Here is a 14,382-nt window from a genome sequence, read left to right on the forward strand (position 1 = left end):
ATCCTAGGTATATATATCCTTGGTATTACCCCAATATTGCTAAGCCACATACTACTCCGCAGTAAAGCACATAGAGTTGGGATCATGCTGTAACTTGCTTCCTTTAACAGTAGTGGTCGCCATTCTGAAGATTTAGATGTTAGATATGCACTAGGCCGATGACGAATGGGGTACTGTTGGACTTACAAAGGTACGGCCAATGCTGAGGTCGTTGCTGCTCTCGTAGCCACCTCTGCCACTACCGCACTTGCTATCAAGGTAACCGTCCTTTCGAAGAACCGACTGGACCAAGTTGCCGTTGATATAACTGCCCTTTCCTCCACTCTTGTAGTCACAAGCAAAGAAGGTGACGCCCTTGTGAGTTTTCTAAACACCCGCGGTTAGCTGTGAACTTTGAAAGGAAGGACATATCATACGGAAATCTGGCCTTTGAAGTTACCAGAGAGATCAATTTTTCCATCAGCACCTTGCTCAACCCACAGCTTGAACCCCTCGGCGCCAGCAGCAGCGTCCTCTTCATTTAGGGCAAAGTTATCGCCCTCTGGGCATGTGGCTGGTCCAAGAAGATCATCACGAGCCTGAAGGCCAGCGGAGCTGGAGCGTGTGGGTGAACCAGCAGCCAAAGCAGTGCAAGCTGCGATCAAGACTGTCAAGGAGTACATCATGATGAAGAGAGTTGGGATAGAAGATGAAGGTGTTTTTAAAAGTGTTGGTAGATGATATTTATCAGGTTGTGAAGATAAGATGAAGATGAGAATAGTTTGGCATTAAACTCGTGGGTGAACAGAGGACTTTAATACTTTTTCAGGGAGCCCATCTCAATAGGGAAGCCTTCCTTCATCTTGCAACCTTCATACACTTAGGAGTCATTGCGTAGTAACTTCCAACACAGCAGCACACCTTCAGACAATTACGTCAATGTCTCTATCCGTAAACTAGAGATTTGCCTCTTAAGAGATGCCGACCTTCCATTTCAGAAGGTCCGACAATCCTTTGATCCTGAAATATTCCTTCTCGATGATCTCTGACATAGGATCAATAATCAGGCAACGATTGAAAACCTCTTCTCTAGATAATTATGGGTCAAAGAGGTTTCCCGGCCTCTTACAAGAGTGCTGGTCCGAGCTGATAGACCTCATCGCTGATGCTTACATCATGCACCTTCCAGTCAATTACGTCAGTGTATCTATTCAATCCTCGATGAGAAAGGGACTTCGGACTTTTAGCAAGTCCCGGGTCTAATTTCGGAAACTTAATAAATCCTTCGGTCCTGAGATCTGCCTTCCGGGTTATTGATCGTCATCGATCTGCATGTTGCGGGAATTCCCTCGTCATCCGGGTGCTGACATTGGGGGCTGTTTAACCCCTGCATACGAGCAACTGGATCCTTTGCTTATGCACAGGCGCCGACCAAACAAGGCGGAGCAGGCTGATCATCAACCTTGGAAGTTTACTGATGCCTAGGAGGAACTCGCGAAGGATGAAGTCTAAAACTTTAGATCATCGATCGACAGAGGAAACGGGATTCCGAGTATACAGCCAGACGCATTGGAGTGAAGCATTGTCTGGTGATATGCTCTACTACAGTCTTAATTGATTGAAAACAGTCTTGCATATGAAGGAAAACTACTTGAAGTCATACAATTGCGGCATAACTGAACATTGGAAATCACCATCATACAGCACCACTCATCGCAATATTCTATTATCCTTTCTTCAAAAACAGCCTCAAACCTAGCCACTATGTTTCACACGCGAATTCTCACCGCTGTCTTGGCCGGTCTCCTTGGAGCTCAAGGAGTTCTTAGTGTTAAACACGGAGAAATCAGCGAGTTCGATGGCAAAAGCGTTCGCTGGCAAGAGCTTGCCAAGGGCGTCTTCTCAGGTGTCCCTGAGAATGAGTGGGACGATAAACGTAAGTAGAACGTATCTCGATAAAATCCGCTCCGGTCCTGACAAACATAGTCCATAAGAGGTCCGCCGTTGAACTCGATATCGACGAGATCGTCGGCAACAGTACTATATCTGATGGTACTCAACTCGAATCGCGTGACCTTGCAGGCACATGCAGGGCTGGCCAAAAATGCGTCGTCAAAGCAACCAACTACGTCTTGCTCCTGGGTTACAGCGCTTGGCTGAGCACTGCTGAGTATGTCTCTAGTGGCAATCTCTGGGAGTTCCTCAACAAACCCTTCGTCGCCAATGCCGGTGGTGTTGCCATAGCTGGTATTATCTCGGGCCAGATCAACGAGGCTACCAAGAAAGAGTGCAGCACGGAATCTCCTGATACTTCCCAGGCTGACATTATTCGCACCGCCCTAGAGAGTGTTATTGACAAGAACACCGAGGCTGGAGAGGTATCAATTGATATCAGTGGACCCAGTGGCACGGTTAACATCAAGATTAAGGCTGGTCCTCCTAATACCAGCCCTAACCCAGAATGCAACCAGGGGTGACTTCGCCGTATAGCGAAGAGCTCTAACCGGTACTTGACGGTTTGGATTACATGATAGGCCTGACAGGTACTGCGGTCTCAATCGATTTCAGGTCTGGCGCGCCTAGGAAGACTGAAGGAGTGTATTTGTAACTTGGTAGATATTCTGAATGGTTTCGGGAGATACTACATTCGTTTACGTGGCCAAAATTCGGGGAGGCTGAGTCTCTAAGTCTCTTTATTACGTAGCAGCTAAATATAGCTTATCAGCCTATCAAACCAGGCGAACTAAGCCATCCTTCGCTGCCATGCTGACTGACCAGCCACAAGTGCTCAGCTTCAAAGCCAATCACAATAAGGAAAGTATCAAATGTGGAGAATCAAAATGATGCTCCAGGCAGCCATTTAAACAGAAGCTTTTATAATAAAAGAATAAACTCTTCCCCTCAGTCTCATTCATAATTTATCTCAATTTCTCTTGTTATTATCTGGATCAATCCCCAATATGACTGCCAAGGCCTGCCCACATTATGAGTCCTGGTGGTACTCAGACACGACCCGCTACGAGTATCTCAAGAGCGACCTCTTCTGGACACTCGCAGTCCTCATCATAGTTAATTGCTGGTGGTCAGCCAAGCAGGTCGATTCATTCCCGGATGAAGACAACCAAAAGGACGAAAAGGACGAAAAGGGTACTTCTGTCGTTACGTCCAGCACTGCAACCGCGCAGCCTCGTCCTGGCTTTTGGCTCAAGGATCGCATTACGTCACGACTTCGCAAATATCTCGCCCTTGTGGTCTGCACATCTGTGTTCCCTCTCCTGGTTCTCCATGGTTCCTGGGTCCTTAAATCTGCCTGGCGAATATCTTTCGGGCTGGTTAACCGGACATACCCAGGTTCCCTCAAGCCGCGGATGCTGGGCTTTATTGTCTACTCGCCAGTTGCTACTATCATATTGCTAGCTTGGGTAGCTGTCTTGGGTGCTGGTGTCTTTATTCTCGCGACGCAGATTTTACTTTGGATCAAGATCTGGGAAATCAATACTGATGCGCAACCTACGGCTTCTTTCCCAAAAGATGACATGAAGAAATGCCATGGTGATGGTGATTGGGATGAGATCAAGGAGAGCGAACAAGAGGGTATTAAGAAGACCTAGGGCAGTGCAGATAAGGAGGAGTTCAGTCAAGATTTTACAGGAACTGTTAACGAAGCATATTTAAATCTTCTCATTCTTCAGCTTGGTTGTGAAAGGTTCGTTCATCGACGCAGCAAGCTGCTTAGCACTCTTGTATCTCTCCTGAAGGCACCTGCGACAATTGTGCAATATGGCAAAGTGTAAGATGTAGTAATAAAGCTAGTTGGAGTATGACCTAACAAAAGATCTGGAATAAGACGCATGCAAGACGCGAAACGCGGAAGTAAAAAAGACCGAAGCGCAAGACAAGCGTGAGATAAGCCTATCGATAAGTGCTTATCAGGCCTTGGGCGGAGAATGATACAGGAACTGATGCTACCGATAAGGAATGCACGCGAAATGGCATTGGGTGACTTTAGGCTAATTGCCCTGTTGAAGTGAACTTCTTTTACACCTGATTGGACGTTCGAGACTATTATATATCTCAATCTATAGTATTTGCCAATTTATTATCTATCCATTGACTATAATGATTACAGTATTTCCCCCAGATCTTTGTCCAAGAGAACCATTTTAATTCTCATGCTTGTTAAGAGATCTACATGGATCGCGTCTGCCGATCTCCATTCCCCCCTGCGGTTGCTGTTCTCTCTACGCCAAGTAGTTTTCTCACATCCACAAGCTTACTTGGCTCGAAGCTTGGCTACCCACTGTTGATTTTGGATAAGCTCAAGGTCCAATTACTATCCTTGAATGACGATGCTCTGACTGTGTGCATGAGGCCGCTGGGTAAATCGAAAACTGGTCGAGGCCAAGACTCTTGGTAAATACCACGCGCAGGAAATCGTCAAGCATCGAGAAGCATGGCAGTGGTTTATGATGGGTAAATTAACATGTTTCAGCCTAGGAATCGTTTAAAGACACATTCTCTGGAGTGGAGATTCGCGTAGTCTCCACGCGTTGAGGCGCGTTGGAAATATACCTACCCTGGGTTTCGAAGTATTGAAGGGGATTTCCACTTTACAGAGCCTGTTCTGCCCTATAGAAGTATTATTGTAATTAAGAAGTAATCATTTTACTCAGAAACTCAGTTTCTTTATATTTATACTTGTATTTTATAGATACATTAGGTTTCTGTCTCCATCCACCTTTTATCCCCCATTCATTTTTGTAATTAGAGTCAGCCTATACACTGGCTGACTGGGTAAACAGATTTCGCTCCAAAGCTATTGCAAGCGCTCAAAAGAGGCAGAATCCATTCTACGTCAGTGCATCTTGACACAATACGATCGGAAGCCGGCGACATCGTCAGCTGAACGTCCTATCCCTCGTGGCGGAGTCGTGTTCAGTCCGTCAGATCAGTCACGCCCGACCCAAAAACAGTGGATATCGCAGAATCTAGGCCTGGGGAATTTCGGCCCTCGGTTCCTGCTCCACGTCCAACAAGCACGGGTCAAGCTCAGGACAAGTCTTATTGAGTGGAGATACCATCGCCAAAAAAGAAAAATGGGCTCAGTGAGCGCCAAGGTCTTGGTCGACGGTTGAGAACTTGTGTTTGTCTCCAGTTTGGCTTGGCTCTGGGCTGTTCTAGGATCATTATGCGACGCGCAGGTTCTAGGCCGATATTTCAACCTGTCAATCGGCTAAAGTCCACGCACATGATATGAAGGCTAGGTATAGCAGATCGTGGCTATTTCAGCTGACATGCCGAGAATACGTCGGGATTTGCATACTTTATTTTTAATATTCGGGTTTTGTGAGAGAAATCGCATTGAATCGATCAGAAAGAAGAATTGGGAGCGGGTCGTGATTGGCGGAGTGATTAAGGTTGTTTATTTACCCGCATTTACCCGTATTTAGCCAAATGCCACTCTAGGCCAAGACTGGAGAATATCCCCGAAGCCATCTGAGCAGAAAGTCACGGGTCATAATTCCGCACCACGAGGAATTCCATTCTCTTCATTTTTCGATGTTCAATGGCTCATCAAGAACAAAATGGTCTTGGAAGACGACGAATACTGGAGGCACAGCTCTGTTGATGGCTGCCCCAAGAAGGTCGTGCTACAGGCAAAATGGGATTTACAAAGCCCAGCCCCGTAAGCGTCAGCATCGGTGATGGCCATGATGTTATGTCTATCGCACGTTTGAACACAAAAATTCTAGACACAAGATCAGATCAGATGGCCAAAAAATCCGACAAGAAAAGACGATATTGTAGCATGGTGTTCCTCGCGAAAAACCCCCGTGGCGAGATGAGATGGGCCCCCTTTCGGTAACAGGCTAATAGCGAAGACCACCCCCATGGGCGGCTTAATCGCAGAGCCCCATTATAATAACTGCTTCCACGGGGTGCTCCGTGCAACAACAGCAGTTTAAGAGACGAACACAGTGGAGTTCCCCCAGCTTGTGACTGTCGATTTCTCACTTATCCATGCTAAAATGAATGCGGCCCGGCCTCCATCTTGGCTAGACACTCATGAATACCAAGACTTCCAAGACAGCCAAGGTGGAACAAGATCGCCCATTCCGAACGAATGAGTGGAACCCGCACGCCTTCAATTGCTCTTTTGTCTTTTTGCCTGCTCGGTTCTTCCGTTCGATCTGGGGTCTGTCACCCGGTCCGCACGCCCGTCACATTTCAGATTTTGTCTTCTGGCCTCACTCGACGCGTTTTCTATATCTATCTGGGATCTCCCCCCATTTTTCATCACTCTTCCTTCCATTGTTCACCTCCACAGTAATCTGCTAAAGCCACTGAGTGCTTCTGGCAGAATAATAACGAAATCCACTCTATTGTTACATTTTAATACCTGAACCCCTCGGTTGAGAAATCGTCATGGGCATCAAGGATATCATCGGCCTTGGGGTCGACGAGAAGACGAAGAAGCTTCAGGATGAAGCTCCCAAGTTCGAGCATGTTACTTGGTACAAGGACCCCGGTCTGAGGGTCTTGACCTTTTACGCGTGTACTCTTTGCGTTTCTTCTATGGGAACTGGCTGGGATGGGTAAGCAAACCCCCAAATATTGTGAATTCAATCACAGTCCACTGACTTGCCGCGTTTTTAGTATGTACATGGGTGTCGTTCAAAACTTTGACACCTGGAACGACTTCTTCGACAAGCCCGAGGGCAGCAGACTCGGTCTTTTAGTCGCTCTCTATCAAATCGGTTCCGTCGCTTCTATCCCTCTTGTCCCTGTCATCGCCGATCGCTGGGGTCGTCGCCCTTGTATCGCTCTCGGCTTCATCCTCATGGCTATCGGCGCTGGTCTCCAGGCTGGCGCTCCTGATTACGCTACCTACTCTGGCGGCCGAGTTCTTCTCGGTTTCGGCAACTCTTTTGCCCAGATTGCTTCTCCTATGCTTCTTGCTGAGCTGTGCCATCCTCAGCACCGTGCTCGCTTCACTACTGTTTACAACTGTCTATGGAATATGGGTTCTCTGCTTGTTTCTTGGACTTGCTTCGGTACTCACTACTGGGGCGGCGGCAACAGTGACTGGTCGTGGCGATTCCCCGCCATTCTCCAGGGCGCTCCCGGCCTGATTCAGCTCGTCATTCTCTGGTGTAAGTTGATCTTTTGATGGAATAGCTCAAACATCTTGCTAACGAAAACCCTCTAGGGATCCCTGAATCTCCTCGATTCCTCATCGCCAAGGATCGCCAGGACGAAGCCCTTCATATCCTCTCCAAGTACCATGCCAATGGCAACTCAAATCACCCAACCGTTCAATTCGAGTACCGTGAGATCCGCGACACCATCAAGGCCGAGCAGCTCGCCGACAACAGCTCCCGCTATACCGACTTCCTCAAGACCAAGGGCAACCGTTACCGTCTCCTCGTCCTCTTCTCACTCGGTCTCTTCTCCCAGTGGTCAGGCAACGGTGTTGTTTCCAACTACTCTGCCCGTCTCTACATCAACGCTGGTCTCGATAGCGAGAACGAACGCCTCATCATCACCGCTGGAAAGACCATTCTCGATTTGTTTGTCTCCATCGGCTGCGCTCTCCTCGTCGAACGTCTGAACCGTCGCTTCTCCTTCCTCTTCGCCACTGGCGGTATGTGTCTGACTCTGCTCTTCTGGACCCTTACCTGCGGTCTCCACGAGCAGCACCAGGCTCCTGGCGCCAACAACGCTATGATCTTCCTCGTCTGGCTTCACGGTGTCTTTTACTCAACTTGTTGGTCTGGTCTCTTGATCGGTTATGCTGTCGAGATTCTTCCCTACTCTCTCCGTGCCAAGGGTCTTATGTTCCTCAACATTTCGGTCCAAATCGCTCTTCTGCTCAACAACTACCTCAACCCTCTTGCTTTCAAGCGCTGGCAAGCCCCCGCTGTTCCCGAGGGCGAGAAAGAAACTGGATACGGGGGCAACACCTGGAGACTCTACCTCATCTACACCATTTGGGTCGCTGGTGAAGTCATCTTCATCTTCTTCATGTATGTCGAGACTCGTGGACCTACGCTTGAGGAGTTGGCCAAGGCCATCGATGGTGACGACGCCGCTGTGGCGGATGTCGACCTAGAGCACGTCGAGAAGGAGGTTCTCAGCAAGGAGACCGAGAGAATTTCTTCGGAGGATCAGGAGGTTCACCAGATTGCTCCCAGCAAGGTCTAATTACCGTCTTGTCACATTCACACGAAGAGGGCACCGCGATAGTTAGTAAGCGCGCGTCAGCCTGTCTATGATAATTGTTTTGATCTAGTCTAGTGAGCTAGCTGAATGAGTTTAATGTTATATCTTTATTGATGAAAAATATATCTGCGTTGAATAAGATAGAGCCGTGCGCCGCGAAACCTATCTATCACAACCAACTTGTATATTTAACAAGAGAGGTCTGACTGGCGCCAAATAACTATGCGCTATCGCCACTTGCGTGTATGTCAGGACGGTTATGCCAAATAATTAAGTCTGGGCTGAATGAAGAACAAGGCTATAGGGAGCAAGAAACCACTGATCTTGGGAGAGGTTGGGAAAAGCAGCCAATTAGTGAGCGTTCTCTATTGATGAAAATCACACTCTTGTCGATTAGGAGAATTTCATTAACTTATATAAGTCTTTTCATCATTTATAGTAAATGATAGAGGTCCTAGGTCTTCTGGCTTTCTCTAAGAGGACTGACTAAATTCTATAGTACTAGAACTAAAGATCCTGCAGATTGTAGTGCCCTGGGAGAATGGTGATATTGCCAGTGAGTTTACCAGCGTTATAGCCTAGGTGGATTAACCTATAGTCCTCCAGGCAGGAATGGTAAATACCTATTTACGGTTAAGTACACCTCCGCAGGCTGTAACCGTAGTGAGATCAGGTCTTCGATGTAGATATAAAAACGACAGAGGCAGTATACAAAACACGCAACAGTGATGGGGATGATGACCCGGAGGGGAACTTCCATTTCCGGATCCTGGTCCTCCGACAGATTTCTCCAGACCCTAGCGCGTTCAACAAAGCGCAAGAATCTGCGCCGCCCAAAGGTGACTCTGCGCTGAGATTCCATCTCAATGGACTCCATGCTGTTGGTCCTGAGTTGGCTGCTGAGCTGAGCAATCGGCGCCGCCTTTTTTCTTTTGCTAGGCTTGAACATCTCAACCGCATAGTAGGCTCCCCCGTAGATACTGAATGCGGCATGATAAGCACTGCAGATCCTCCACAAGAGCTTCTCGGAGGCAGTTGGGAACTGGAAGTTCCACGCGAGGACGAATATGACGCTAAAGCCGATCAAGATCAGGGCCGCTCCTGGAGCAAACCAAGGTTCGGGGATCAGCCAGATATCTGAAGGTACTCGGTCCCAAGGTGTTCGGGAAACAGGTCGAGATACAAAATTTATTCGTAGCTTATGTGCTAATGAAACATAATACCGCCAATGAGCGTCTATCCCGAACTGTCTTCTACTGATGAAGTCTAATGGGGTTCGGTAATAATCGACTTGCAGCCCCGGATGAGTCTATTTATTGATACGTTAGTTTCCGATTTCAACACCGGTTGGAGACTAGGTCAACTTGCATTGCATCTGGCATACTCACGAATTTCTTCGATCGTGATGTCGTCTTTTGTGGTAATGAATTGAGGCTTAGAGATAGAAGGTTTATGATACCAGAGAGCTGATATCACGAATGTAATAAAGCAGAATGACAGTGTCGTTAACTCCAAGGTTGAGATCGGATATCCTTTGTGGATACGCGCAAGTTCCTTGATAGTGAACCATGCGGCTTGAAACACGGTAATAATCCTGCAAGGAATGAGCTTAATACATGAGGGACAACTCCATCGAGGTGAGACGCACGACAAACGTCAGTTTCATGTCGCACCTCTGTGGTATACTGACCGTGAGAGCGTATCCACCGAATTGCGCTCCTTGATCTCTAGCTTATCTATATCCGGGAACTCGACAAAGCCGTGTTTAACGAGATAGTGGAATTGTTTAGCGTCGATTGGAAAGCTCTTGCCATCGGCGATTGAGTAGTCAGGCGCTGTAAGATGGAGACAGCCCATATCCACAAAGAAGCCATGTATGAGCTTCCACTTTTGACCTCTGGTCAAGTGACTGTCTCTCTTAAAAGCCTGTCGCAAGAGTGTTAATTACAGCGTCCTGGATTGTATAGTTTGCCTGTTATACCTTGACACTTGACCTAGCGCTGGAAAATTGCCCTAAAGCAATACCGAAAAGGAAATCCGGACCAAGAAACGTGATAATAGCGAGATTGAACTTATCGAGAAGTGGGTGGTACCATTTGTCGTGAGGCGAGCCAGCATTGGGGTACGTAGAAACCCAGGCGCATAGCAGCAAAGTAACAAGACATGACCATAAAACGTCAAGAGATCCTCTGTCATCACTGCTGTCTTGCCAACCAACCAATGGCTGATGGCCAGACGTGTTTGAGCTCATGGTGACTGGCCAGAGGCACCAAGGGAGCCGTGAAATAAATTAATTGCTACAATGTGACGACATGTTGACTGGCACACATGTATTTATCAACCGGCATTTTTGTTCAATCTGTTTACCAGGACAAATGGAAAATCCATGTTATCTCGCTCTTGGCCCCCGGGTGGCACATCTTCAGCAGAACCAACATGCATATCTGCAACCAACAATCACACACTCTGAAACAAAATGTGTGATGACAACTGTCAGGCCAGGAGTCTCTCAATTGCCAAATCCGTCTGCCTGATGCATGTTGGTTGCTCGACTTGATATTTATAAATAATAATTGGCTCTCTCACATACTCGACATGAATGTGTACCGTGCTCCTGCAACGCAATCACATGCATGTAAACGCTTCAGGCAAGCAGGGCGGGCGCCTACGTATTCGTATGTACGTACTTTGGAGGGGCTGAGCGCTAAACGTGTCGTGTTGAGTGGACGGTTTGACTTAGCGGGCCGGGTCCTCAGCGCGGCACAAGAGGCTACACCCGTTAAATTGAGCACATCTTGACCAATCGGATTGAGGAGGCTTGCTCAACGGTGGGCAAATTTGCGCCCCCCCCTGAAGAGCTCCCGTTGAAAACAGCCTCTTTTTCCAAGTCGCCTGCCAACCAAGCAATTCGTTGCAAAACGTAAGACACACACGTGTCGTCTCTTCGTGGACATTTCCTGTTTCAATATCTGCACTAATCCCCTCAGCTCGTCTCTTTCGAATACTCAGAATTCATCCCACTCGCCCAGACCTACGACTGTGTCGTCTCCTGTCTCCTTTCATCCCACGACAGCTCTCGTGCTGCCCCCCCGCGCTCCCCGCCTCGACCCGACCCGACCTGCCCGACCGACCTGTTCATACAGCCCAAGGCGCTGTTCAAGATGGCCTCCGAGTCAGAGCCATTGATCAACCCCAATCCCAAGCTCCAATCCTACTACAACACCTTCGAGTCGAGAATTGGTTATAAGCTGTTCCTCGGCGACACGCGCCATTTTGGCTACTATGAACATGACACACGATGGCCATTCCCAATTGGCCGCGCGCTCCGGCGCATGGAGGACAAGCTCGGTGAAGCGCTGAACCTCCCTCCTGGGGCCCAAGTTCTCGACGCGGGCTGCGGTGTCGGACACGTCGCGATTCGAATGGCTACAAAGTTCAAGTACCGCGTGCAAGCATTCGACGTTGTCCCCCATCATGTTGCCAAAGCCAAGCGCAACGTTGCCCGTGCTGGCCTGCCCGACGGCCAGGTCAGCGTGCGGCGGATGGACTATCACCACCTTGAGTCTTTGGATGACCAGTCTGTTGATGGCATCTACACCATGGAGACGTTCGTGCATGCTACAGACCCAAAGGGCGTCCTTGCCGGCTTCTACCAAAAACTTCGTCCCGGTGGTCACATCGCGCTCTTCGAGTATGACCACGAGTTCATTGATAATTCCACCGATGAAATGGCCAACTCGATGCGCAAGATCAATGACATTGCTGCGATGCCTACAAATGATCTATCACACCCTGGTGTCTTTAAGGACATGCTTGAGGAGGCCGGCTTTACCGATGTCGTCGTGAGAGACTACTCGGACAAGATCAAGCCTATGACACGACTGTTCTACTTGGTCGCCTACATTCCGTGGCTGTTCGTCACTTTGTTAGGCTTGGAGAAGCACTTCATTAACACAGTGGCCGGTGTGGAGTCATATCGGGGCCACGGACGTTGGCACTATGTTGCTATCTCGGCCAAAAAGCCCGGAGACAAAATTGAGAGCCCGAAGGAACGATAACTCATCTGCAAGGAGAAACGAAATGACCAATGTGTCGAGCAATTGACAGCGACAGGCGATAAGAGTATTGAGATGTTGGTGAAGATGGGGTTTCTGGTTGCTTGGCAAAGAACAATTGACATGAGATCATGAGCCATAGAAGGAAGCTGTATGGAGTACACTCTTCAGTTTATTACGAAAGATATAACAATGGAGTTTTCATGGGCAGCATCGGTTTTCGTCATGGCCAAGTAGATTCCACTGAATAAGCTTAAAAAGAGACTTAATGGATGATTAATTGACTAGGATGAAATCGAGATCGTTTTATAGCCCGTTCGCCTGAGACGAGAAATCGAGCTAAGATGAGTAGTTAGGCTAACCTTAACCATAGATCTGCGGATGATCGTCTTAGGAAAATCGACACTTATTAGTTACTTTGAAATAGGGCAGTAAACATTAATCGGTCATAAGGGTCTGTGTAAAATCTATAGCTTAAACCATGCATGTATAAGAGAGAAGCAGCTGATGTCAGAACCGGACACCTGGTAATATTAAGAAGAAATAGACGTTGAGTCACACTGAATTATGGGAGTCTTATTTCGAGTTGAGTGCCTGACTTCTAATGCTATCATCATGAGCCTTCCACGACTAAATAGTTGCACAACCCATATTTAATCAAGTCAAGTCTGGTAGGGTGACAGCTATAGTCTAAACCATTCATGTCCAAGAACGTCTTCTGCACTAATCCGTTCTTTAGGACCATACTTGAACAACCTATACAGAAGATCCGCCATCAACTTCTGTTCGGCCTCAGGTGTCTGTAATGACTTGATCGGTCCCTCTTTGTACTTCTCGCCCGATTCGAAGATCTCGATTGGTTTGCTCAGCGCCGCTTCAAGGGACCAGTCTTCTTCCCGAAGCCACTTTCCATTCGCGTCAAAGTATTCCTCCCGCGCCTCCCATTTCGCCCACCAATCTTCTGGGAGTTTACCGAAGAACCTCACCATCTCTGCCAGTAACTCATCCTTGTCATAGATCATGTAGAATAGAGGGAGCTGTTCTCTAATTTCGAACAGTGTACAGCCAAGAGCCCAAAGATCGCAGGCCGGACCAATCATATCAGGCTGTTCAAGAAGGATCTCTGGTGGCAGGTAGTTCTCTGGAATACCAAGGTCCTCTGGTGGTGATGAGAACTTGAAAGACTCGCCAAAGTCAATGACACAAATCTCCTCAGTTAGGAATTCATTCCCGAGGCGGGAGATGTCTGCAGGCTGCACAAGGTATCTAGGGCTAGATGCTGGGAGCTCTTCTCCTGATTCCGTCTGCACTCGGACTTCCTCAGGGTGCCCTATCAGAGAGAGGAGCTCATCCTCAGAGAGGTGATCCAGGTTGCCCAGCTTGACTAAAATATTAGATGGGCGAAAGTCTGGTGGAAGCATGTTAGCAATTGTTCTAAAGCTAGATTCAAGATGTAAAGTCGGGACAGAACATACCTCCATGACAGATCTGATTCTTGTGCAAAAAGGCTAACGCCTGCGTAGTCTGATGGGCGAATTTCCGCAGGACAGCAGCAGGGTCCTCCAATATCATCCTTAAACGAGGCGAAACACAAGGGCCAAGTGGTGGCAGTGTCAGACACTGATGGGTCCCATTTGGGCCATAAACGGAGAATGAATCGAGTGGAGTCGCGATGAACTGGGCGCCTGGCATTGATTGATCAAGCTCCGCCAAGCTGAAGTCAAGAATCTCGTCGGACTTCAGATCACTGGCCACGACCTTGAGGGCAACATAACGGGTTTCTACCGAGTCTCGACAAAGCCACACAGTCCCAAAACCTCCATGACCGAGTTTATGGATGGCTCGATAGCGATCCGATGGGCCAAGCACATCTCCAAGGTGGACTGGGTGATAGCCGCCTTCTTGATACTCCTCTAAGGGTTCCACGCCCTCCTTTGAGCCCTTGAGGAAAGTACCTTGTGAGGTTGCCGGGGCATGGTCGAGATCACGATAATCGAATCCGATATCGCCAAGTTGACTTTGCGTAGATAAAGGGCTGTGTGACCATTTTGACGCCATGTCTTGGATGATAGGTCACGGGCAGAGATGGGACCCGAAGGGCCAGGGCTAGAGACCTTTCAATGGA

At 48.2% G+C, this 14,382-nt stretch overlaps 7 protein-coding genes across 7 annotated transcripts; 4 read left to right on the plus strand and 3 right to left on the minus strand.

Moving 5' to 3' along the window:
* Positions 1–103: 103 nt before the first annotated feature.
* FTJAE_3192 (uncharacterized protein) lies at positions 104–665 on the minus strand (the record flags this gene model as incomplete). The annotated part of the gene is made up of 3 exons (XM_037349463.1): positions 104–124; positions 187–366; positions 417–665. The coding sequence occupies 3 exons, from the start codon at positions 663–665 to the stop codon at positions 104–106; spliced, it is 450 nt and encodes a 149-aa protein (XP_037209584.1).
* Positions 666–1,743: 1,078 nt separating this feature from the next.
* Positions 1,744–2,456, plus strand: FTJAE_3193 (uncharacterized protein; the record flags this gene model as incomplete). The annotated part of the gene is made up of 2 exons (XM_037349464.1): positions 1,744–1,915; positions 1,966–2,456. The coding sequence occupies 2 exons, from the start codon at positions 1,744–1,746 to the stop codon at positions 2,454–2,456; spliced, it is 663 nt and encodes a 220-aa protein (XP_037209585.1).
* Positions 2,457–2,939: 483 nt separating this feature from the next.
* On the plus strand, positions 2,940–3,590 carry FTJAE_3194 (uncharacterized protein; the record flags this gene model as incomplete). Its single annotated transcript, XM_037349465.1, has 1 exon — positions 2,940–3,590. The coding sequence occupies one exon, from the start codon at positions 2,940–2,942 to the stop codon at positions 3,588–3,590; it is 651 nt and encodes a 216-aa protein (XP_037209586.1).
* Positions 3,591–6,405: 2,815 nt separating this feature from the next.
* On the plus strand, positions 6,406–8,184 carry FTJAE_3195 (hexose transporter; the record flags this gene model as incomplete). Its single annotated transcript, XM_037349466.1, has 3 exons — positions 6,406–6,575; positions 6,637–7,133; positions 7,190–8,184. 3 exons carry the CDS (start codon positions 6,406–6,408, stop codon positions 8,182–8,184), a joined length of 1,662 nt encoding a protein of 553 aa, XP_037209587.1.
* Positions 8,185–8,709: 525 nt separating this feature from the next.
* Positions 8,710–10,453, minus strand: FTJAE_3196 (oxidoreductase; the record flags this gene model as incomplete). Its single annotated transcript, XM_037349467.1, has 5 exons — positions 8,710–8,794; positions 8,844–9,408; positions 9,591–9,796; positions 9,893–10,128; positions 10,184–10,453. The coding sequence occupies 5 exons, from the start codon at positions 10,451–10,453 to the stop codon at positions 8,710–8,712; spliced, it is 1,362 nt and encodes a 453-aa protein (XP_037209588.1).
* A 910-nt stretch (positions 10,454–11,363) lies between these two features.
* On the plus strand, positions 11,364–12,260 carry FTJAE_3197 (methyltransferase type 11; the record flags this gene model as incomplete). Its single annotated transcript, XM_037349468.1, has 1 exon — positions 11,364–12,260. The coding sequence occupies one exon, from the start codon at positions 11,364–11,366 to the stop codon at positions 12,258–12,260; it is 897 nt and encodes a 298-aa protein (XP_037209589.1).
* Positions 12,261–12,940: 680 nt separating this feature from the next.
* FTJAE_3198 (CMGC kinase) lies at positions 12,941–14,315 on the minus strand (the record flags this gene model as incomplete). The annotated part of the gene is made up of 2 exons (XM_037349469.1): positions 12,941–13,665; positions 13,733–14,315. The coding sequence occupies 2 exons, from the start codon at positions 14,313–14,315 to the stop codon at positions 12,941–12,943; spliced, it is 1,308 nt and encodes a 435-aa protein (XP_037209590.1).
* Between the last annotated feature and the right edge of the window lie 67 nt (positions 14,316–14,382).

This window comes from Fusarium tjaetaba, assembly GCF_013396195.1.
Source record: "Fusarium tjaetaba strain NRRL 66243 chromosome Unknown NRRL66243_c0000063, whole genome shotgun sequence".
Classification (NCBI taxonomy): domain Eukaryota; kingdom Fungi; phylum Ascomycota; class Sordariomycetes; order Hypocreales; family Nectriaceae; genus Fusarium; species Fusarium tjaetaba.